The sequence below is a fragment of the Esox lucius genome, chromosome 1, assembly GCF_011004845.1.
Source record: "Esox lucius isolate fEsoLuc1 chromosome 1, fEsoLuc1.pri, whole genome shotgun sequence".
In the NCBI taxonomy this organism is placed as follows: Eukaryota; Metazoa; Chordata; class Actinopteri; order Esociformes; family Esocidae; genus Esox; species Esox lucius.
Genome location: NC_047569.1, coordinates 38,539,725 through 38,564,561, shown reverse-complemented (window position 1 = coordinate 38,564,561; position 24,837 = coordinate 38,539,725). Strand labels below are relative to the sequence as shown.

The 24,837-nt window shown below is 42.7% G+C and overlaps 2 protein-coding genes across 3 annotated transcripts in view; one reads left to right on the top strand and one right to left on the bottom strand.

Moving 5' to 3' along the window:
• Positions 1-3,936: 3,936 nt before the first annotated feature.
• tmem97 (transmembrane protein 97) lies at positions 3,937-6,564 on the bottom strand. The gene is made up of 3 exons (XM_010898911.4): positions 5,526-6,564; positions 5,120-5,264; positions 3,937-4,679 (listed from the first exon to the last, which is right to left on the bottom strand). The coding sequence occupies exons 1-3, from the start codon at positions 5,640-5,642 to the stop codon at positions 4,405-4,407; spliced, it is 537 nt and encodes a 178-aa protein (XP_010897213.2). The 5' UTR covers positions 5,643-6,564; the 3' UTR covers positions 3,937-4,404.
• An 80-nt stretch (positions 6,565-6,644) lies between these two features.
• Positions 6,645-24,837, top strand: part of usp32 (ubiquitin specific peptidase 32) — a 57,648-nt gene continuing 39,455 nt past the window's right edge. For both annotated transcript variants that reach the window (XM_029121635.2, XM_029121628.2), the window contains exons 1-3: positions 6,645-7,352; positions 7,666-9,714; positions 23,274-23,401. In XM_029121635.2, coding sequence (XP_028977468.2) covers positions 9,657-9,714; positions 23,274-23,401 — 186 coding nt within the window. In that variant the 5' untranslated portion in view covers positions 6,645-7,352; positions 7,666-9,656. The remainder of the gene's footprint in view (positions 7,353-7,665; positions 9,715-23,273; positions 23,402-24,837) is intronic.

Here is a 24,837-nt window from a genome sequence, read left to right as displayed (position 1 = left end):
CAGCATGTTTACAAGGTCATTGTTATTCTTGTTGTGTAATTGGTGCTTTAACAAACCTCAGAGGATTACTGGTGCTCTACTGTTAAGTCAACACTAGTTAGTTACACACTACATTACCCAGGAGGCACCAGGAAGGTTAGACTGGACACAGAGGACAATGTGACATCACCACAGGTCCAATTAGCCACTGAGTTTTTACTGATTTAACAAAGATTTTTTTTACACCTATATGCATACATGCATATAAACAGTAAGAACAAAGATTTTCTTGGCACACAGCATCAATTAAAGACCTAGCTTGGCGGTAGATTGGTCCTTAGAATAGCGTCCTGTTCAGGAGGTGTACCTGTACGTACTTTATTCAACCTTGACTTGTGATTTTGGCTGTTTCAGGGATTTCAGACACAGCTTCTCTGGAACTCATAGATGGATTTCTCTTGATCACTGCCTTGTCTGACTAGCCTTTCTATGTGGTTGGACATGAGGAAAAGAAACAGTGCACATTGCCACCTGTACATGTAACTTCACTAATGTCAGCCAATAGACCTGATAGGCCAACACTTTGACCCTTGCACCCAATTGCTGCTAAGGAACTCCTCAACCAATGTTGAAAAGACGCGAAGAGGTATAGAGGGACCAAAAGTCAGGACTAGAAACTTGGATCCTCAAAAATGTTCTGTGCTGTTAGTAAATTGAATATAATCTAGAAAGCAAACCAGATTTGGGTGCCTCCGTTGTTTTGTTCTGGTGCAAGCCGTAACTAAAATTATATCACCTGGAAAGCAGGAATGCTATTCAGTCTAAAGCACTCATCTAATTGGATTTGAAAGTTGCGATTGTATATTAAGGATTTGGGCAGTTTGGGCAAATTATTTTGTGTCAATCATCTGAAGCTCTGTCAGACTGGATAAGGAACATCAGTGAAGTACCTTCCCCAGATGTTCAATTGGGTAAATGTCCAGGGTTTGGCTCAAAGACATTAACAGACTTGTTACAAAGCCACTCCAGCATTGTCTTGAATGTGTGCCTTGGGTTGTTGTCATGCTGAGAGATCAATATTTGCCACAGTTTGAGGTCATGTGTGCTTTGGATCAGGTTTTCTTAAGGGGAAAACCTTATCCAATGCTCACAGGACCTCAAACTGTATTTTGATCCATATCAGGATATAATTCATCCTTCACTTAATCCTGACAAGTCTCCCAGTCCCAGCCGCTGAGAAACATCCCCATAGCATGAGGCTCCCACTAGCATGCTTCACTATAAGGATGGTATTAACCAGGTAAAGAGCAGTAACATGTTTTGCCAGACATGTAGCTTGGCATTTAGGCCAAAAGGTTCAAATTTAGTCTCATCAAACCCCAGAATGTTTTTCCTCATGCTCTTAGTCCTTCAGGTGGCATGTCATATGCTTTTTACTCAGGAGTGGTTTCAGTCTTTCAGTCTGCTCCTTAAAACATTCACTGTTTTAACATTTTATATAACCTTTTCCAAATCTCAGAGGTCTACACAAAGTTGGTATTTGGGCTTGGTTTTTGCTCTGACAATCACTGTGAAGTGCAAGACTATATATACAGTTGTATGCCTTTATGAATCATGTAAAATCAATTATATTTGCTGCAGGGGGACTCCGATCAAGTTCTGACATCTGAAACAGAACGCATCCTGAGCTCAATCTGGGGTGTCCTTACAAGGGTTCTGTATACTTATGTACTGAACCTGTAAAGGTTTGGACACATTCAAGGGGATTTCTTTATTTTTACAATTTTCCAAATTGTAGAATAATAGTGAAGACATCAAAACTATGAAATTATACTAAATCATGCAGTAACCAAAAAAATGTTGAACAAATCAAAATATATAAATATTTTAGATTCTCCAAAGTAATCCCCCTGTGCGTACTCTGGTTATCTGGGACGATAATACGCTGGCTTTTGAAAACCACTCCATCTTGAGGACTGATTTCATCCCTGATGGAGTGCATGTCAGAAAGAGTGCAACTTTAATGTAAAAATGCAATCTGCGATTTCTGGCCAGTGGTTGCAGAAGTGGTGCTGTTGAGCCCAAACGGGCACTTGAAAATTGTGCATTATGTCATACTGTGTGCCTATTTGTCATCAAAACCACTTGTTTTCCAACTTGGAATTTCATGGCTAACTGAGGTATGATAGTGATTCTACTTATAGACTATGCACAAATAAAGAACTTATTACCCAACAAGACCACAATGTGAGGTTTAAAAAATAATTAAGTTAATCGAAAAAAGTCCCAGATTACATGTTTAAGGCTTTATGTCGGATTAACCATTAAGAAACGACATGTCTACATAACCATTAAAAAACGATGGTGTCTACACAACAGAGAGATTGCCTCAAGTTTCTCGCAGTCAGGTCTGAGGCGCTATGGACCTCTCTGACTTTAAATTGCCTCAGTTTTACTTCTCTGCAACGGCTTAGCAATACTATTTGGTTTTTACATCATGGTCGAAGAAATGTACCTGTGAGACGCTCAACCAATTTAGGTTTAATTAACGTATTCCCGGCCACTGGGAGGCTTCTTGGAGCACACTGCACAGTTGTAACGGTGTTGTGAAGTTCTAAATGGATAACACTGGGAAGTGACTCTATGGGACAATTAAGAACACCTGGTATGCACTAACAAGGTGCTGCCTACTGTAGTTAAATTCCCTTTTACAACACACCTGTGCAACTCTGTGGGGATGTGAAGTTAATTAACCTCAGGTGGTTCCATGTTGAGTTGACATTAGGGGATTATGATTGGGATTGAAAGTGGCAATTCATGAATATCTTAGGTATTCATCGTTATTCCCCTTTAACATAAGCATGATATTGACTTTACTTAGAATTACTGATGACAAACAGCCAGGTCACATTTTGAGATTCAGACGTACAGGTTGGTTATAACCTGAGCCTGGCAATACAGTGGATATAAAAAGTCTACACACCCCTGTTAAAATGACAGGTTCTTGTGATGTAAAAGAATGAGACAAAGATTTTTTTTTTTATTTGATTTTGGGTAGGAGTCTATTAGCATGGCACATCTTGATGAGGCAATATTTGCCCACTCTTCTTTGCAAAAGCGCGAGGACATCAGATTGTGAGGACATCTGTGCACAGCCCTCTTCAGATCACCCCACAGATGTTCAATTGGATTCAGGTCTGGGCTCTGGCAGGGCCATTCCAAAAGTTAATCTTCTTCTGGTGAAGCCATGCTTTTGTGGATTTGGATGTGGGCTTTGGGTCGTTGTCGTGCTGAAAGGTGAACTTCCTCTTCATCTTTCTAATGGATGCCTGAAGGTTTTATGCCAAAATTGCCTGGTATTTGAAACTGTTCATAATTCCCTCCACCCTAAGGCCCCAGTTCCAGCTGAAGAAAAACACCCCCAAAGCATGATGCTGCCACCACCATGCTTCACTGTGGGTATGGTGTTCTTTGGGTGATGTGCAGTGTTGTTTTTGTGCCAAACATACCTTTTGGAATTATGGCCAGAAAGTTCAACCTTGGTTTCATCAGACCATAACACATTTTCTCACTTGCTTTAGGGGGACTTGATGTTTGTTTTTGCAAACTTCAGCCGGGCTTGGATGTTTTTCTTTGTAAGAAAAGGCTTCAGTCTTGCCACCCTACCCCATAGCCCGTTCATATGAATAATACGGGAGATTGTTTTCACATGTAGCACACAGCCAGTACCAGAAATTCCTGCAGTTCCTTTAAATTTGCTGTAGGCCTCTTGGAAGCCTCCCTGACCAGTTTTCTTCTTGTTTCTTCATCAATTTTGGAGGGATGTCCAGTTCTTGGTAATGTCTCTGTTGTACCATCTTTTCTCCATTTGATGATGACTGTCTTCACTGTGTTCTATGGTGCGTCTAATGCTTTAGAAATTATTTTGTACCCTTCTCCTGACTGATATCTTTTAACTATGAGATCCCTCTGATGCTTTGGAAGCTCTCTGCGGACCATGGCTTTTGCTCTGAGATGCAACAAAATAAATTCTGGAATATCTTACTACAACAGCTGAACTTTATTTGTGATTAATCAGAGTCACTTTAAATGATGGCAGGTGTGTAAGGACTTCTATTTAAGATGATTTTGAATATGATGGGTTAATTCTGAACAAAACCACATCCCCAGTTATAAGAGGGTGTGCACACTTGTGCAACCAGGTTATAGTAAGTTTTTATTTTTCCCCCTCAAAAGTTTTCAATTAGTTTTTCAATTGAATTATTCACATTATAGGTCTCATTAAAAGTGGACATGATTTAACATTGTCTCATTCTTTTACATCACATACATCCACTGTATGTTCAAGTTATCAAGCCCTTCATGTTTGGCTCGTCAAGTTGGCTCGACGGCACAAACCCAGCGGCTCCCAGGTTTTACATAGTCTTATTTAATCTTCTTCGACTTCGCCGGACCTTTCCCTCCCTGTGCACCGGGGCTGTACGCTGGACTGAAGAGCATGGTCAACAGCAGCATCACGGGAACCAGGAGGTACGGAGCATAGATGGCCACCAGGGTCCATCGCTCCTTCTGGGTCTGGGGACCAGGGTGTGGCTCAGTGGGGAAGGGATGGTAGAGGATGTGGGCCAGGATGGGGACCAGGGTGGTGGCAACGTGGGTGGAATACACAACGGCTGGGATCCTGATCCACCTGCAGCCTCCTGTAAGAGACGAGTTCACAAAATAGACAAGCTGATTGGCTGGTTCTATTACAACATTCTTAATACCCCTTGTCACGACAATGCCTGATCTATGACATCTTATGTAAATGGCACGCTAAGATCCAATGTGGTGCACTAAAAAAACAAAATCAATAGGGCGCTTACTGGGCTTCATGCAGGGAGGAATGGGTGTTTGAGGACAGGCCTCCACTAGAGGTCGTACTTGAGTTACAAATGACTTAATTACAGTCCAAAGCAAAGGTCTTCTTGCATCTTAGGTTTAATGTTGTAACTCCCGCTAATACAGTACCATATATTAGCTTTCTAGCCCATAACCATAAACTATTCCTTATAGCATCTTATATAAGTGCATTACTTTTTAACTGTGCTTCTGGTCAAATGTTGTGCGCTATATAAATTAGCGTGCCGTGTCATCTGACCTTTGAGGAAGGCGTAAGCCGCAACGGGAAAGAAAGGGGTTTGCAACAGGGCCTCGCAGAGGATGAAAGATTTGAACCAGGCGGGCGGGTCCAACATCATGGGATCTCTAAACTCAGACCCATACCATCGCAAAAGATATTTTAGCTGTAGACAAATAAAATAAAAATAACATGGTAAATACTACATTTTTAATAAAAATATGTAAATGGGGGTGTAAACAGGGGTTTCTCATAAAAAACGCTCAGGATAAGAGCATCTGCTAAATGACTAAACTGTAAACTGACTTCCAAACACAACATAAGTGATGGTGAGGAACGTGATATTGTATCTTCATCCACAATCCATCCACATTTGCTACCACACAAAGTAAATTAAAGTAAATAAAACACATAAAAACACATTTACCTGTTCTGGGTACACCTGTGTGGGAAGCAATGCTTGAAGATCAATTAATAATGTAATAGGAATGTGAGAAGCAAAATAAAAGAAAAATATAATCTCTAGTACACGAAGAATACCCATATTGTATTAGCGGAAAGATACCACAAAATGATAAAGGTATATGAACTGTAATGTAGATAAATACACTGAAAGAAAGCATGCAAGCGTGCGAACTGGCCAGCACTGAAGAGTAAAGAGGTGTAGGCTACTGCTGTGCTCACGTCAGAAACATTACAGAAACCAAGACAGACAACTTCAAACCACAACACTTGGCTACACCTCTTTTTCATTAGGCTACTTGTCGTGCCAGCCAGGGCTCGATTGCGTGAAGGGGTGGCCCAGGAGACATCTCACTGTGAAATGTTTTCTGGACGGAGCCAGGGCAGTAAGCAGACAAAAGTATTTCCCGCTCGTCTCATCTGCAATTCACTTGAGCACCGCTTCGCACAATTGCAGCGTGGCATATCCTCGCTGCAATTTCGGGTACAAGTCTCTGGGTCGGCTGTCTCGATGACAGAGTGGTTTCTGGTAACGCGTGCCGGATGGTTCGATTCCATTGGCCTTTTTTGCTTGGTTGTTCTAGACGAGGGGCGGTACTAAATGTACACGCCCTACGCAGTGTTAAAAAATATGTTAAATCAGCAGCCACCTTCCTTCCCAGGCCAAGACGATCGGAGGATGAAATTAACCCGTTCCCTCCGGTCTTTCCATTTGAGCGTTGGCAGGCGCCTCCGCTATTTACAGCAGTGTCCAAAATTGAAGGGACTGGAAAAGATCCAGGGCGTGGCTTATTTGATCTTCCAATGTCCCCTTCCAACGATGGAGGCGTCCCAATAATAAGCCATGATCAAATAGCTGAGGTTGCTGGTTGTATCTACCGCAGGGGTGTAGAATTAAAGGAGGACGGGGGTCAGGAGAGTATACCCTTAATTGCTCCTCTCTCCCCCGTTATAACATTTCCCCCACGTCGCTGCTGTCAATAATTGGTTCTTAATCAACTTAAAAATTGGGGAATCCCTGCCATTCACAGACGCGGTAATAGAAAATTCCCAGGTAGGCGTTCTCTATCCTACTCTATGCCTCTCTATGCCTGGCCCAATAAAAGACGGGATTCGTCACGGTTTATGCGACGGAAACTTTCAATTGAAATGCACTGTGCGGAGTAAACAAATCCATTCTCCACATTTGTTTTGTTCAAACACTTAACTTTATTCTCCCTTCTGTCTGGTTGTTACACAATATGGCCGGGAAATATGTTGATATTTGTCGTGTTTGTTTTAAACCGTACAGCAGTAAGAAAAACAGACAACTTATTGCAATGTAAATCGTGTTTCGATGAGACCTGACTACACCGTGGCTTTGGAAGCAATTATTGGTCCGATCAAGATGTGTGATGAGTTTTCAAAATCTGTCTGTAGCTCCTGTCGCAATATTTTTCTGAAATATAAAAGTGCCCATGACGTGGAAAGGATTGGGTGTTTTGTGAGGGAAATAACTATTTCTAAAGTTAACAAAGCAACAGATACCCATTCGGCATTGAAAGACATTCGACCCATAGCACTTGTTTTTGGTGCTTCATGGGCTATGGGTGACCAAGAAATACAACCGCTACAAGCACCTGTATTTGGGGCTTCATTGGCTGTAGGTGACCAAGAAATCAAACCGCTACAAGCGCCTGTATTTGGGGCATCATCAGGTGTTACAGACCAAGGAATTGAACTACCACACGAACCAGCAGACGAGTCAGCTGAAGTTGAGAAGAACGAAAGCCATCACAGCAGTATAGTAAAAGTAAGTGATCACTTTTTTAACAATGTCTACAGCAACTGACTTTATCAGTAGCCTACTATAATACCATGCTGCCAACGTTTGTTTTTTCTATGCCAGTATGAATCCTCCCATTTTTTTGTTGATCTTAATGAAGGATGTTTGTGTAGCCAATATATTTTATTCATCGTTTTTTATTTATTTTTTATTTATTTTTTACAATAGAATAATTGTTTTAAGCCCTTTTTATTTTGCGTATTCACAATATGTCCTGACTTGTATTTTAGAGTGCCTTATGATTGTCAGATAATAAAACAGAATTTCCCTTCTATTGCAGATTTCCGTTACAACTGCTTCGGGTATAAAGTCACGGATACTAAGAGGCCCTTTGGAAAGAATCGGTATTTGCCTTCAAAATAATCAGCCCCAAGCAATACCAAAGCATTTAATGCAAATTCCAGGTTTGTCAGAAATCATGACAAAGCAAGTACTGAATATTGTGTCTTGGGAGTGCAATAGGTTGACCGGTACAAAGGTGGACTCAATACTACGACACATCAGTCCCTCTGCACTGGAAGCCCTTAACTGGAATAAAGTTTTGAATGCGTGGAGACAGTCGGCTGGGTGCTAGCAAATACTGTGGCTGCTGGCGCTATAGGAACATGGAGTAAACACACAGACAGGAAGACCCAGTTCACAGTGGCCATGGGCGGGGCCACCCTTCTAAGGGGCATGCTCAAAATGCATGTGCACGTCGATGTTTTGCAACGCGCTTCTCTTGCATCGTGGTAGGGCCAAAAAGAGATGCTTTAACAGGCTGTCCAGTCTTGGTGTCTGTGTCCATGAAGAGCACGACCATCAAACTGACACAAAGGGGCGAATCCTGGGATGAGAAATGCCTCAAGTTTTTCCAGAATTGCAGAAGATGGGCAAGTCGGACCCCTATCCTGAGCTGAAATGGAGTTTGCCGAGGGGCATGCAGAGTCAAGTGAGGGACAGAGAGGACAAACATGCAGCGTCTGTGCTGCATGTAAAAAACATGGAGGACCTGGATGCTGATTCAACAGTAGACTTTGGGTTGAATATGACCTGCGAGAGTGATTAGAGTAACAGTACTTCTGTGCTGTTTCACATGGATTGTAGGTAGTTGGGTTTTTTCGCCTGGTATGTGTCTTGTTTCGTTAATATTATTAATTATTGCTGATCTGTGCAAAATATACATCTCATATTCATCCTGAAGATGCAGTCTTATACCACTGTTTGCAGAAGTGGCGCTGTAGAGCTGAAAAATATCCCTGAAAATTGTGTACAATGACATGTGCCAATTTGTGCCCCATGTGATCAAATCCACTCGCTTTCAAGTATGATTGTGATTCTAGTTATAGATTATGGACATAAAAATAACGAATTACAAATCGAGCTCAAAAGGGGACTTAGAAAACTAAATAATTAACAAAATTATTTTGTTAATTGCAACAGTCCCTGACTACATCCTTAAGCACATACAGTCACAGACAATAGTTTAATGAAGTAGCATAATAAAGAATAAGGTATTGCAAAAAAAGGTGTATCCACAATGCATATGCAAGCTTTAGCTGTGTTTGTGAGTGTCAAAATATCATCAGACAACTACTGAATGACTTATCTACTGTTCATCATACAACATAAGAATGTATTACATTGTCAGTCAGTCTGGATTGACTGTTGATATGTTGCTGTTTTGATCCTCTCGATCAGGATTTTTATTTAGGATTTATTTAGACACTGTATGCTCAAATTAAGAAGCTCACTAACAGGGACATAAAGAAATGTGTGCAAAGCATTTGAGAAAAAATATATTTTCTGCATATGGAAAATGTCTGGGATCTTTTGTTTTAGCTATAAACTTTATGTGAAACCATTTAATGTAATCCACAGGGGGGAGCCAGCACAAAGGACAACTTTGCCAGTTTAAAATAATGGTAACTTTGAAATGTATCCTTAAGTACGACCGACCGCATTGTGTTAGACGATTTTTGGCAACAAAAAACCCCGCACAGAGATTATGTTCCCCGTAACTGTAACAAACTGACCTTGTTTTGTTTACCTCAAGCTTTCATATGCATGTGCAAAACCGTTACATGCCAACCAATCAGGTGACCGATGGTCGGAAATCTGATCATGTGACCAAGGCAAGCATGGAGGCGTTGGCATGTAGAGGCGTCATTCGTTCATTACACTGTCAAGGCACATTGCTGGTAACGGATTTCACAATAAACAGACAAGTCAACAGACGCCGGTCATACACTCAGAATTTATTTTCTCACATCGTAGTGAAATGAGGGCAACATGGGTGCCAAGGAGTCAAGGATAGGCTTCCTTTCGTATGACGAGGCCGTGAAAAGAGGTAAGCATTTACTAGTAGATGTTTTCTGGTTAGCGCTCTGTTAGCTGCAGTACAGTATAGCTAGCCAGCGGTGGAGTCTTTGCGGTCCAGTCAACTGCAACCAATGACACCGTGCCATGCGAAAACCGCTGGTCTTACCTTTTCGTATTATGGCTTTATAGACTGCGGCATCGCGGTGCTTCTGTCTGAGTTATGTCGTTACGATAGCGCTGAAATTGTACTGTTGCTAGCTAGTAAACAATATGCTAGCTGTCAGTGTCACTGTCAAGTGTTGCAGTACAAACTGTCTGGAATCAAAACATTGATCCCGAACGCTATGTGAACCACGCTGTCAAATATACAGCTATGCTTTTGTTGAAAAGGTCACTCTGGACTTAAGCTACTGTATGTTCATTTTTTGTCTATTAGTAATACGGTCAGACACTGCTGTGAAGAGAGAGCTTGATCTAAGTATTACTATAATAAAATAGTCTGCTAAATGAACACTGCATAACCCATCTGCGTCTGGTTTATTATAAGTGATCGTTTTCAAAGTATAAGCCAATCAGAAGATCTAAAGAAAGTTGACATTTATTATTTGATGTTAACGCTGTGCTGGCTTCCAAGTCATGATATCGATTATTATTTTTGTTATTGTATAAATGGGCCTAGGGTTCGGACAATTAGCACGTTTTATTGTAGGAGTGAGTCTGTATAGATGCAGCGTGTTTTGGATCCGATGTTGAATCAGTTTGTTACAGTTCTGCATTATGCATCTGTCGGTTACGCAAGACAAAACACTGAAAATATCTAATACCTGATACATGTTGTACTTTGGTCCCCGTAGCTGAACTTTGCCTGACAGGATTCATTCGCTAAATGTGTTACATATTGAGTTCTGTCGCTGTGTTACCACATTTGAATTTAGGCCTGTTGCCCTCAGAGCATTCCCATCGAAAAGACCCAAGAGCTCCAATGTAATGATAATAGGAGCACTTCAAATTTGGTGTCTAATGACTATAAACTGTCTATATTAGAAATTAATGCGTATATACATTTGTTCTTGGTTTACCTATTCAGAATAGATCACAATGAATGTGTCACCTTCATAATTATTGTGTTATTACGCCGATGTTGATCCACTTCGTTCTGTAACCAAAAACGTCTTTCAAACTCAAGGTGACACTGATTCTTTTTGGGTGTATCTTTGAACCTTAATTCTGTGTACATATTTAAAACGTTAAACTGTATGAACGTATTCTGTCTCAACTTTTCATATGCTCTGATCTTCAGCGAAATGGAAAACTATGAAAATTGTGAACTAGTCTTGTTCAAAGGGTTATCGTTCGTTTACATTAGCAAATGCATGATTTTCTAAGTGTTTGATCTACGATGTACATTGTTTTTGCTCCGTTCTCTGTTACGTAAATTAAACAATCATTCCTGACCCCTAAGCCGTCTATATTTCCACTGAAATGGTTCAATGGGTCCTTCTGAGGGACTGTTGCTAATCAGCTAGTTCCTCCTTTCCTCCTTCAACACTGTGCTGTAGTCGACAGGGTGACATCAGAAACAGCCAAGCGTTCCTCTAATTCCTATGCCACTTGATCACGGGCTATTAGGGACTCCAAGCCCATGAAGTCAACCATGGTATGTCTACCTGGTGGTCACAGGACTGCTTTGTGTAATGTGGCAGGAGTTAGCAGTGAGATAAGGTTCTGGTGGAGTCTGAGGTGTTCTGGTTACATTTGAATTGTGTATGAGTGAGGTTGTTGGAATTCAGGCCACTTGCGGTTAAATTGCGTGCAAGTATCAGGAGGTGCGGGTGTTTGTTGCACAACAGAAGTTAGCCCACACTTGTTTTCTGTTACCTGCGCTGTTTTGAATCATATGTTTAGGGTTGGAAATATCTGGTAACCTTGTCAAAATTAATTCACAGTTTATCCTGTAAACCAGATTGGAGTATTCCCGGAATCCGACAAACCAGAACTTCTGGAAATCCAGGAAATTTAAGGCACCCGTGGTGTCTGTAGTTTTATACCGCTCTTACAACTGGCGCTAACACCATATTCATAGATGAAGTGTTATTGTGACCTTGTTGAGTGCGAATGTTGACAAGAAGAAAAATATTCAATTTTGACTGCACTGGCCATTTAAGGAAAGTACCTGGAACGTTGAAACACGTTAGGTCCCCAGAATATTCTCCCCGTTGTCAGTATCACAGAACGGCCAGGCTTTGTGCCGTTTGCTGATGAGGCTAAGTGATGATATCACACTCAACCACTTTGCTGTCATTGATGTGGCTGCACAAAAGGCCGCTAGTCTTATTGTGAGGAGCATGTGCGTACTGATATGGTTAAGAGATGCGTATTGTGTATCAGGTGCCAGCTTAAATGCTGTACAGGTGTGCGATGCTGCGGTGAGTTCACCTAAACACCGTGCCGGTGAACAGAGGGAAACCAGCGGGCCCGGTCACCCTGACACGTTGGCCGGTCCCGGTAGACGCCGTGTGAATGATAATCATTGTTTTGTAGGTTTAACCCGGACGTTGTCTCGCTGTACCTAACATGAGTGACGGGTCATATTTGAATGCTTGTCCCACGGAACAGCTTCATTGCATTAAGAGGTAGTGGCAGGTCAATGTTTTCCGGTTTATTTTTACCCCCGCTTCCAACAAGTAAAGAAAACGAACGGAAGGGAGTAGCACAGTGGGCCAAAAAAATAATCTGGGTCAGTTGAGTCAACATTCATTGGCACAGATCTCAGAAATCTGTTAATAAATGTAGGTAGGGGACTAGGTTGAATAGTTTGTAAAATGGAATGTATGTAGCCCTATAACGAAACACAGCAGGCATTGGGAGTCTTCATGTTCAGGCACTTGCTGTGAGCTTTGAGGACCTCTTAATGTTTAACCACACCCCTGACCAGCTAGTGGCCGGGGTAACCAAATCACATCCACACATACAATCAGTGTATGCTGTGAGCCGTTTGTGGTCTGGTCTCGTGGGTATCCTAGGGGCGGAATGGAGAAGGGCTTTAGACAGTAGTGATTACCAGAGATGTGGTGAGCCACTGCAGTTAGGCTAGCTGTGAACCCACCTTGTACCTCTGATCTCAAAGCCCTCCAGCCTCCGTGCCAGCCCTCAGACCTTCTTTCCCTCTTTCACTGGCTCCCTTTCTCTATATGTCTCTTTCTCACTCCCTCTGTTTCTCTATGACGCTTCATGTGAAAATAAAAATAATTAACAAATGTGAAACAATCACTCAGAAAGGACATGTAAAATGTTATATAGTTAGCTATGTACATGGCTGTAACAATGTCTAAAAACTTGATCATGTGATTGGCAAGAGATCACATTCAGGGTCCGAAATTAACATCGCCAAGTGCCAAACGTGGATAGATTTTCCATTTGGTGAGTAAATCTGGGGAGGCAGCCTGCCACACTGGCGGGTAAATGGTTGTGCCAAAATTATAGATATCTTTCTGTAGCTGATGTCCCATAGGGTTAAAAGTGCAGTGAAATTAGGCAATAAAGCCATGCTCACGGAGTCTGTACATACTCAAGATTTTTCTTTATTCTGAGTAAGTCATTGTGGTCAGGTATTCTAATGCTATGTACTCTTTGTTTAGGGCAAGGTGGCATTCCAGTAACCTTTATTTACCTTCCAGTAAGGTTTATTCTTCCTGTATGTCCGTTGTCTTTATTTTGTTGAGTCTCTGTCTTGCTCTTTCTTTCTTTCCTTCTTTCCTTGAAGGATGAAGCAGCACCTCTCTAGTCAGCAAAATGCTTTGCACTGTATGCCCTCTGTCCTGCCCTATCTTTTTCCTGCCTGTGGTTTTAGGTTATTCATATTTGCCTAGCTCTAGTGTGACCACAGTGTTCCAGAGAAGATTAGGTTGGTAATGTGGGTGGGGCATTCTGTGTGTTTGTTGTTGGTAAAGATGGACTCCAGCTATTCTTGTAACTTCCCTGTTGAAAAACAATATTCAGTGTATTACACACAGGTATAATGCCTTCTGATGTCTTTAACCCTAACCCCACCCTGACTCCCTAGTTTTTTATAAATGGGAATGTGTTCTCAGTCATACTCACTTCATTAGCTGACAAAATATGGGTTTAAAATGGACAATTATTAGTCAGCTGAAATCATCAAGCATGTCAACTGGCTCACAACGTATCTGATTGGTTGCAGCTTTTTTTTTTTTTGCTGCTCTGGGCAAACATACTTGCAGCCTTTGCTGATCAATTTATATATGTTGCCTCTTGGAAGCATCATCAGAAAACATGGTATTTATTTTTGACGATTCACAGCTGTATTTCTTTGTTTCCCCTGATGATTTCAGCCCTGTTAGGCACCTTAACTGAAATTGTCTCTGACATGAACACATGAATGACACAACATCTTGCAACTGAAGAGGAATAAAAGAGAGAAACTGACTGTCCATTTGCACACACTAGATCTAGACCCCACACACAAAGCCAAAAAAAAATTATCTCAATTTTAAGGCTTTCATTTATGAAATGTATGGCAGACCTCAGGCAATCCAGACCTCAGGCAATCTACAAACAACAGATGATCACACTAAATTCAGCCCAAGAGGCAACTGAAATATGTTCCTAGAAGTCTCTAAGAACCCCTGGGTTCATCAAAGTATATTCTGGCCTCTCTTGCCTCCAACAGTGTTGAAGGGGCATAAATCAACTTTCAAAAAGAGACTTCAGAAACACAGCGCATATTGGTTAGAGATGCAGACTCCCATACAGGGGACCAGTGTTCGAGCCTCTCTGCAGTCAAAGCAAATGATGCATTAGGATTTGTTCAGGATAACAATGACTGTCCACAACATTCAGAAGTTATGTTGTAGTGAGCCTAAAATAAAATTGTTTTCGGCTATTTCTGGTGGATTTGTGCATGCTTTCTGGGGTAATATACAGTAGATCACAACCCCTTGCTCAGTAAAAAAGGAGGGGTTTCCACGATTCTCGTCTTTTGACCTGACAAAAAAAATCAGTTATCGTCACATTGATAGTTATTTTATCAATGTCATTCACGAATGAAAGAAAAATGAACGTTGTTGTGCCATGAAATTAAATAGCTTTGGCAGTGGAAAGCTTTGGCAGTCTCGCTAGCAATTGCTAATTTTTTATGACTATTCCAAGTAGTAAGTTAGATACTAGTAAGCCTATTAATGGCTGATAAGCTGTTAAAACAGACAGTGGCAATAGCCATACAGTTGATAGATGCTATTTAAGGTGTAAGTAAACTTAATAAGAAATATTTGTCAATTTAACACAATGCTTAATGGTGTCTAGCAAAATAATCAAACTTGGCGTGATGCTAATGTGTGACCAAATGATGTATACCGACGCCATACCGACACTCAGCATTTGTATAGATTGGTGGTGTAGTGGTTAAAGACAGCCTGTCATGTTGGAGATCCAGGTTTGAATCCAGTGAGGGCAACAACATTCATCCCTTCTAATCATGGGCTGGCAGAATTAGGCGCTTCTACTTTCGAAGGAAAAACTTAAGATTTGCTTTTCTGGAACTTCTACTTTATATTGGAAAGATGGAGTTTTTTGCTGAAAGACTGGTAAGCCGGATTCAAATAGCCTGGCAGAATCGTATATTGTGATTATTTTCATCGATCTTGTGGATATTACTTCAGCCAACCCTATTACACGGCTAAATGGCGCTCCCTGTTAGTAGAAGCGCAACTTGAATTAAAAGGAAACTACACCCTAAAAAGCATTTCCTGACCTCAAAAGACACTGATGTGGTGTGAAAACTTGTTATAGTGTAAAAATGTAAACACTAGGGAAAAACAGAACACTGGAAAATGAGGGGGGGGAATAAGTATTCAATGATATCAAGCTGAATAGAAGCGTGTGTCCCTGGCAGGGAAGGAGGAGACCTTCTGCTGTTCCTGGATAATCAGACCCATTGTTCTTTAGTCACTGAATGGTGGCTCACTAACCCCTTGCAGTTAATGTGGCCCTGTGTGCCCCAATACAACCATTACATCACAGCTTCACAACAATACCAGTCGGTGTCAACCAGAATGTCAACTGCTTTGTTTTCCTACCTTTCATACACGCTCAAACTTTCTTTCCTTTCATTTCTCTTAGTCACTGGTACAAGCTTAAATCAATAGGCTGAGAGTTAAGGTTTTACTGTCCTTTCATTCAGAATGAGTGCAAAAGTCACTGAGGCTTCTGGCTGCTCACTGTTTGGCTGTAAAGGGGAGACCTGGGTTACTGTTGAACTGACTCTCGTGGTCGTGTTACAGATGCATACTCGCTACAGCCTCGCTGTAGTGCCTTCCCTTCTTCATGAAACCCACAAGTTCCCCACTGTGAATGACCGGCCATGGATCTAAGTGTCAGTGTTTTGGCCGACAGGCAATGCGTTCATTAGGAGCTGTGTCGCTGTCGAAACCGGTCCACTGCCCGGTCCACCGAGTGGTGAAGGTCCTCCGGGTGGGAGTCAAGTCGACGAGCTCTCAAAACTGGCCGGACCGACGGATCGATGGCTATTAATGGCGTGTGCAAGAAAACGCACGCAAGCACACACTGAGCATTTAGCCTTTTTTCCTTCTAGCAATTAGATTGGGGGGGGGATGTTTTTCCTCTCACATTTCAAGATTGTAGGAGATAGGGAGTGTTCGTAGGAAGAGAAGTCTTTTGAAACATGGTTGGTTGTAGTAGGCACCAGGGCTTGCGTTAGTGTATAATCCCCTACCCCCCTCCAAACACCAACAACACTGTTCTCGGAAGGAATGCTTTCCACTGTGTATCCCTCCAGCTTCAGAGAGAAGTTGGCATAATTGAAAGCCTTTTGAAGGCTGAAACGCTTTTCTCAGAAGGAATGCTTTCCGCTCTGTATCCCTCCAGCTTCAGAGAGAAGTTGGCATAATTGAGAGCGTTTTGAAGGCTGAAAGGTTGAGCAGCCAGGTGACTTTCTGTGGCTGTCATTTCAAAGTGCTGCCCTGTCAAGAACCCGCCTCTGCTCTTCTAACAGCTCACTGGGTTTTCAACCGCACCGCGTTTGTAGGCTTTTGACTCCGGTGAAGTCCTAGGCTTTGAACAGTTTGCTTAGATTGTGCTGTCATCACCTGTCAGCAGAGTTGTAGTGTTGATGTTTTGGTCTTTTAGTCTACCGACCCCATGTTTTGTCTAGGATAGACTGAAGGTAGTTCAGGACACGCCTACATATAATGCCTCATTGCCTTTCATACAAGCATGGAGAGGACTGGCCACCCGTTAGTCTGGCTCCTCTGCAGGTTTCCTCCTACGTTCCAACCCTGGCAAGGAATTCTTCCTAGCCACGGTGCATCAACTCTTGTTGGGTGTCTGAAGAAGCGCTTTGACAACTGCTGATGTGTAAAGGTCAATATGAATTAAAAGTGACTGCTCTTGCACGATAAATTAAGTTCAGGACAAACACACAGATTGTTTCCTCAACCCGGTGACCTTCCTACCAGCATTTCAACTGGCATAAAGAGCATTACCAAGCTACGTTCTGCAGGGCCCCGCTCGCATATTGTCCACCCAAATGTCATACGAGCGACATGCTTTTGTTACAGTCCCACATTCATAGATGTCCCTTTGACTTTAAGGCTGCAGATTTGTCATTTGTTTTTGATTATTTATTTTTCCAGCCAGGCAAGGAATGCTCCTCAGTCGCTGAAATCATTCCCCTAATTGAATTCCTAACCATACCCCAAGCAAGCTAACAAGCCATTTATCTGTCTCCCTCTCTTGCTCTCTCTCTGTCTCCGTCTCTTTTGCTCTATTTCTCCCTCTCCTCTCCCAGTCTTTCTCTTTCTCTTTGTCTCTACATACTGATTAAAGTCAGACAGCAGTAGGCAGTCGAATATTGTGGCCAGGATGGTGTGCTGAGGCTACACTTTTCTGTGTACCAAAAAGCAAACACAGCCTCATTTAATTGACCCCTGACAACCCTCGAGCACTTAGGAAGATAGACGATTATGCTGATCTTCAGTTCCACACATCCCGTGCTAACGCCTGATATCAGCTAGAAGGCTACTGCTTCACAACAGATTCACAGCTGACTAGAGGTGTTCCTGCTTGCAATAAAATTGCTAATTAAAACAGCAGATGTTACTTTCAAATGATCAGTCTGCACCACCATTCTGTGTTTATGAATTAAACGTGACAGATTCTGTCCAAAATATAAGCATTGGAAGAAAAGTGAGGAAAAGAAAAGTCTTCTCTCCTTGATATACTATAGTAGTACCTGGTTAACCTACCCTGGATAAGGCAGCAGTATATCGAAACTCTACCCTGCATTCTGTAGTAGTATCTAGGTGCCCTGCCCTGGTTACAATAGTAGTAACTGGTTAAGCTACTCTGGATGCCATAATAGTATCTTGCTGTCCTAACCTGGTTAACTGCACAGTGCCTCAAAAGTATTCACCCCCTTGGACTTTTTCACATTTTATTGTGCTGGCTAGCTGGCTGGCCTCCACTGTCACAGGTAGGCTGGCAAGACATAGGAACTGGAGTAGTCAGTGGGAGATTGGTGAACTTGCAACAATGAGAACTGACTGACAAACTACCTCTAGTGTGTGAAGGAAGAGAGTGACAACTCAAGGTTCAGGTGGGCTTTTGTTGCGAGGAGCGTGATTGCATAAGCAGGCAGCTCAACCAACAGTGAGTCGCCGGAGTCCAGCTGACAATGTTTGGTTCCTAGCACGTACTGATTGTGTTTGTGGATTGATGTGATTGTGATACTCCAGTCACTGGTTGGTCAAGGGTGTGGTTAACCATGAAAAGGGCCCTCAAAGTGTACAGTATGTCCCTGAACATGACAGCTTCTCATGCCTGCTGTGTGTGTGTAGTTACAGACCTTCATACAGTACTTTTTCAAAGTATGCTCAATCCCCTACCCCACCTTACACATTTCTAACCACAAACCTGACCTCAGCTCTGCTGCGAGGAAACTGGCTTCTGTGAAATGGAGGCCGTGGGAACGGTAGCCCAGTTCTTTACGGTAATGTGCTGGTCGGGTGGTTTTAAATGCCTCTGCATTTAGCACTGTGAGGCCAGATCTGGGCTACACCAGTACCATGGGAATGATTTACCATAGCACAACAGAATTACATTTTGTGTGTGTATGTATGTATGTATGTATGTATGTATGTATGTGTATTTATATATGTATATACAGTATCTCACAAAAGTGAGTACACCCCTCACATTTCTGCAGATATTTGATTATATCTTTTCATGTGAAAACACTGAAGAAATGACACTTTGGTAGAATGTAAAGTAGTGAGTGTACAGCTTGTATAACAGTGTAAATCTGCTGTCCCCACAAAATAAGACAACACACAGTCATTAATGTCTAAACTGCTGGCAACAAAAGTGAGTACACCCCTAAGTGAAAACGTCCAAATTGGGCCCAAAGTGCCTATATTTTGTGTGGCCCCCATTATTTTCCAGCACTGCCTTATCACTCTTGGGCAGGGAGTTCACCATGAGGTGCCATGTTGAACTTCCAGTGACCAGTATGAGGGAGTGTGAGAGTGATAACACCAAATCTAACACTCCTGCTCCCCATTCACACCTGAGACCCTGTAACGGTTTAGACATTAATGGCTGTGCGTTGAGTTATTTTGAGGGGACAACAAATTTACACTGTTTACAAGCTGTACACTCATTACTTTACATTGTAGCAAAGTGTCATTTCTTTAGTGTTGTCACATGAAAATATATACTCAAATATTTGCAAAAATGGGGTGTACTCACTTTTGTGAGATACTGTAGGTGTGCGCCAAAACTGGCACCGGATATTTGTCTGATATGCTCCAAAAATACAGGACCAGTGAGGCTATGTAATGAGCAGTTGTTGATGACGGTCAGACTGGAAACATGCTGCCTATGTATAGTGAACTCAATGACAACTGCAGCAATAATGTCTGCATTCAGGAATTACTTTACACTTTACACAGCCCCTAGTAAAACTGGTTGCCAACTGCAAAGCAAAGACAATAGAAAAGCTTAAGCTAGCTAGTTAACACAGGGGTAATTGAGAATACAACACTGTTTTATCATAGCTAATTACCAAGCCTACTTGTTTGGTCCTGTAGCCTTTCCTTTTAGTTCCAACTTCAAATAATTACCCAGAAAGGCTGTCTCCCAACATTTGTTTAGGTAGGAACGAGGAAACCCCTGCATATTACAACCATTCCACACATTTTTCATAAGTTTAAAGTGTGGAGGAGGGTGCCAAGAGTTCAGTAATTTCTCACAAAAAAAAGAACATCCAAACTCCTACACATTTTGCATAAAGATATTAAATCTCATAAAAACCACATGGAACCTTTTTGGCCTTGAATCCAAAACACGTTTGGCTGGAAGCTGACACGACTCATCATCCTAAGTACAGAGTACCTACTGACAAGCTTGGTGGTGGCAGCATCATGCTGTAGGGCTGGTTCTCTTCCGTGAGGACAGAGGCTCCAGTCAGAATAGAGCCAGCAACGAAAAGCTCTAAATATCAATGGGTTTGGGATAAAACACTGCTGCCCTCCACTAGAAAGGCCAAGTTAAAGACTAATTTCACCTTTAAACACACAAATGATCCAAATCACCCTGCCAAATCACCAAAGAAATTAGGATGATCAATGTCCTGGAATGGTCCAGTCAGAGTCCGCACCTAAATATTATAGAAAATCTGAATACACAGTCTACCCCAAATTTGACATGCAATTATGTAAAGTGTTTGATGAGCCTAGGAGAGATATGATAGAGATGATTTAATACACATTAATTTACAGCTGATGTACACATTTCCACGTGCCCCCCCTTCACATCAGCCCTGCAGCATGTGGAAATATGTCTATACTAAATAAATAACCTTGCTGGGACAACAAAAGACCTGGGAAATTCTAGAAACATGCATTTTGTGTGTTAGAGACGTGCACACACACACACACACACACACACACACACGACCTTGCGGCTGGGTGAATGGGATTTTAGCCCATAGATCATGTGACTGTGCTTTATGAACTATTAAATGAAGACAGTTGGTAGCTAGTCTCCCACATTACCTCCCTAGGGGACAGGAGTGCTACTGTGTGTGTTTGTGTGTGCTAGCACGAAAGCTACTTTCAAAAAGCTCTCAAACAGAGCCCAGGACTTAGACATTATCATGGATGGATGTGTCCTCAAACAGAGCCCAGGACTTAGACATTATCATGGATGGATGTGTCCTCAAACAGAGCCCAGGACTTAGACATTATCATGGATGGATGTGTCCTCAAACAGAGCCCAGGACTTAGACATTATCATGGATGGATGTGTCCTCAAACAGAGCCCAGGACTTAGACATTATCATGGATGGATGTGTCCTCAAACAGAGCCCAGGACTTAGACATTATCATGGATGGATGTGTCCTCAAACAGAGCCCAGGACTTAGACATTATCATGGATGGATGTGTCCTCAAACAGAGCCCAGGACTTAGACATTATCATGGATGGATGTGTCCTCAAACAGAGCCCAGGACTTAGGCATTCGTCTTCTGGGTGAACCTGTAGTCCCCAGCACTGCTTATTGAACACTTTACCCGTGTGAGATTTCGCCCTGGAAACGAACAAACAATCACATTCTCAGAAACCTCTTAGTCCTGTGTAGAGCACCACACAAAACTAGACATTCTTTTTTCCAGAGAGGGAGGTTAACCCACTTGGGGGTGACACGCTGTCAGCTCCTACATGGATTAGTAACCCCGGGGAGGAAAATGGGCTTAAGCCGCTATGAACCCCCCATTGTTACTGGGCACGAGCTGTGCACCTGACCGGGGTCTTGGACTGTTACGGTCAAACGTTTAGGTGCTTAGTGATGCTGTGCGTACAACACAGGACTTCGGCTCCGGTTTGATCTCCTGCAGGAGGGCCTTTGACATCAGGGACAGAATCCCTAAGTCGTGTTTTCCAATTCAAAAAGCATTTACTTGATATTTCAACTGTGTGCCCTGGCGTCTGACTGAGAGGTTTAGACGTTTTGACCCTGCTTTCTGGGGAGTCTGCTGGTGTGCCCGGCACAGTGGCAGGGTCCGCGGTTGAGCACATGACCGTAATCTCCCCGGGCCGTGGCTGCTGTTTCATAGTCTGAGAGGCAACCTGCTGTCCTGCACTCTGCCTAGAGGGGAAGTCAGGGCCTCAGGATGAAGTGTGTGCCGGAGGCGGTGTGACTTGGTGAGCCAGTAAGGCCACATGGGAGTCCCAGAGGGAACAGAACTGGCTCACGAAACACGATCGGTCGGTCTGGATGTGTGGAGTCGGGGAGACGGCAGTGTGGTGTTAGATCGTTACGGCCCTACAGAAAAAGGAGCAACCACTTGAAAGCTACAAGGACACCGCTAGGAGGTCCCAGGTGTTTGGGACCAGCCACCTCGCTCGTTGTTCTCAGAGAGAGATGGTCCTGTGCTGCTGCTACTTATTTCAGGGGAAAGTCTGCAGTGGTGCCCAACAACTACTCATGATATACATGTGTTAGGTAATCCTACTTAGCAGTTTTCAGAGGATTTTTCAGTTCAAAGTATTTCCACAGACCCACAGAGCTCTTTGTTACTCATAGGGCTCTTGGCAAAAGCAATGCACCACACAGAAGGACAATATGGCTTGAAATGAATTGCCAGTTGCTGGGTTTGCCTCTTCTTTTTAATTCACCATTGGTTACACAAAGGTGGGATGCTGTCAGTGTTGCCCACGGCATCTGATACTTGTGGGATTTGTTTGACAGATTGTGGTGGAACTTGATAATGGCCTGCTGACAGAATGTTTTGGGAAGCTCCTGGTATTATGTGATTGTCCTGTGGGGAGACCCGTGCCACAGATATGTTGACAGACAGACAGGCACATGTTGACAGACAGGCACAGGCTGTCTGAAATATAACATGCAGGGGCTGGACAAAATAATGGTTTGTCCATCCCCAGGATTTCTGCTCCTCACACAAACCTCTGTGTCTTTGTGCGTTGGCCCTGGAGACAAGTGATTGCAAAATGGCAGCCCTGCCATAAATTTCAGCTTTGCGAAGCTCACAATGTTCAGTTTTTGTTTTTAAAACCAGATCACAGAGGTGCTGATTCAGTTCTGTTTATTTTTGAGTCTGTGCCGTTTGGGGTACTGAGCATCTGTCCTGTCAATTGTCTGCCTATCGCTGACGGTCAGCGTCGACTAGCTACTGTTCCTCTTTGCTGATGCACTTTGTCCACGTTCGCCGGTCATGATTTTTGCGGTCATGATTTTTGCCGTCATGATTGAGACTTTTAGTCTGTTCCCCTTGACACACTGATTCATTTTGCCTCATGTTTATGCGACCAGTGCTCCTTAAAATCAGGCGCTGATTAATATAATAAACACAAATTACTAACTGTCAGACCCTTTTATGTTAATTGTCTCTGCAGCGTCGTTTGTAATTGTGGTTTAGTCACTTCAAAATAACAGTCCTTTTGTTGGGGTGTTTCTGTTTCCATGATTTTATTTCATGATCCACCGTATATAATCCTCTGTGTCTCTCTGTCCCCCCCCCTTCTGTCTCTAGTAACGGATGTGGAGTTGAAGAGACTGAAGGATGCTTTCAAAAGGACGAGTGGCCTGTCCAGCTACATTACCCAACAGGGCTTCTACAGAGAAGTACTGGGAGATGGGGTTCCCCCGAAGGTCGCAGAGGTACGTCTCACACCTGCCCCCCCCTGTGCTGCCCCATCGGAGCAACTGTAACGCAGCAGCCCCCCCACCACCCCCGGAGTCTTAGTCATGACTATGTGGCACTGAAGCTGCAATCCAGGAACTAGTGCAACAACAATCTGGCTGATATTTCAAAAGGAAAAAGGTCACCCTGTAGAAATATAAACAACCAATTAATGCCAGTCAGAATTCCCATTGTCTTTGGTTGATTAGGTCCTAGTGCTAAACACTGCTCAAACTCTCAATTAAAGCCATTTCTTCTCAGCCTGGGCTCCTATCGCTGTTTCCATGGTAGCCCATCGGGAGTTAGCCCGAACACCAACTTCACAGATGAGGAGTTAAATTGATATTTAAAATAAAAGGTAAACAGAGATGAGCAGAGCCTCAGTTTGTCTGCAAAGACAAATATATATATATATATATATATATATATATATATATATATATATTCTTAGATTTGTGCACTTCTGTTAACCAGAGAAAAATGGACTGGGTGGGCTGAAATGGCACCACTGCAAAGACACAAGTTACAGCCCATATGAAGTCACCTCCGCTTTGAGTGCACGGAGAATTTCAATGAATGGTTTCTTTTTGTTGATATTTGTTTAGAATTATGTTGTCGTAGCTGCTCATTAGGGCTGTCAACATGGGCCGTCTTCAAGATGGCTCCTGTTTCACTTTGGTTAACTAGCTTCAACATGACAATACCTTTATGTGAAATGACATTGAAATTAGCACCATAAACCATAAATACGCATGCTTTCATCCACAGACCGTCTCCACCATGCTCTCCGGTTCTACCAGCAAATCATTTAATTTGAATTGAAAAGGGCACTTGGTCTCATTGGCTTGATCCCTAATCAATAGGCTGCAGGAAGACTCTGCTTGCTGCTTCCCTACAGGAAGACATTAAAGCCTTACATCTTCCCAGCAGAGACTTGAGAAAGGGATTGTGTGCGTCCCAAATAGCACAGTATTCCCTTCATAGTGCCTTACAGAGAATAGGGTGCCGTTTAGGATGCAGACACTGTTTGAAATTGTCAGGAAGGCGCGCAAATTACGGTTGACTTTTACCAGCGAAAAAAACATGGGCCAGATTCAGTGGGTCTTTGCGGGTTCCTTCCTGAATGCGATCTGCTGTAGAAGGAACTGTGGTAAACGCTGGCTTTATTCTTAGATGCTTGTTTCCTACATAGACAGGGGAAGATAGAGGTGTGTGTGTGTGTGTGTGTGTGTGTGTGACGTCAGTGTTTTCGTTGTCAGTATTGCGTTCGTGTTAGAGGAAGCCTTTCCCAGAGATTGTGGAACGGAAACTGAATACATAGAGTCTCAGGCAAGGACAGTTAATCTTCAGCTGGAGGCAGGATGATCGCCCCAGGCTGTGTCCATCACTAGGCCTGACAGTGTCCATCACTAGG

Bases quoted from the DNA above. Each gene is read 5' to 3' on its own strand.
- tmem97 (XM_010898911.4), bottom strand. From the start codon at position 5,642: ATGGGTATTCTTCGTGTACTAGAGATTATATTTTTCTTTTATTTTGCT. The intron at 5,265-5,525 runs GTAAATGTGTTT...ATTTGTCTACAG, and splicing joins CACAGGTGTACCCAGAACAG to CTAAAATATCTTTTGCGATG. The intron at 4,680-5,119 runs GTCAGATGACAC...CGTCTCTTACAG, and splicing joins GGCTTACGCCTTCCTCAAAG to GAGGCTGCAGGTGGATCAGG.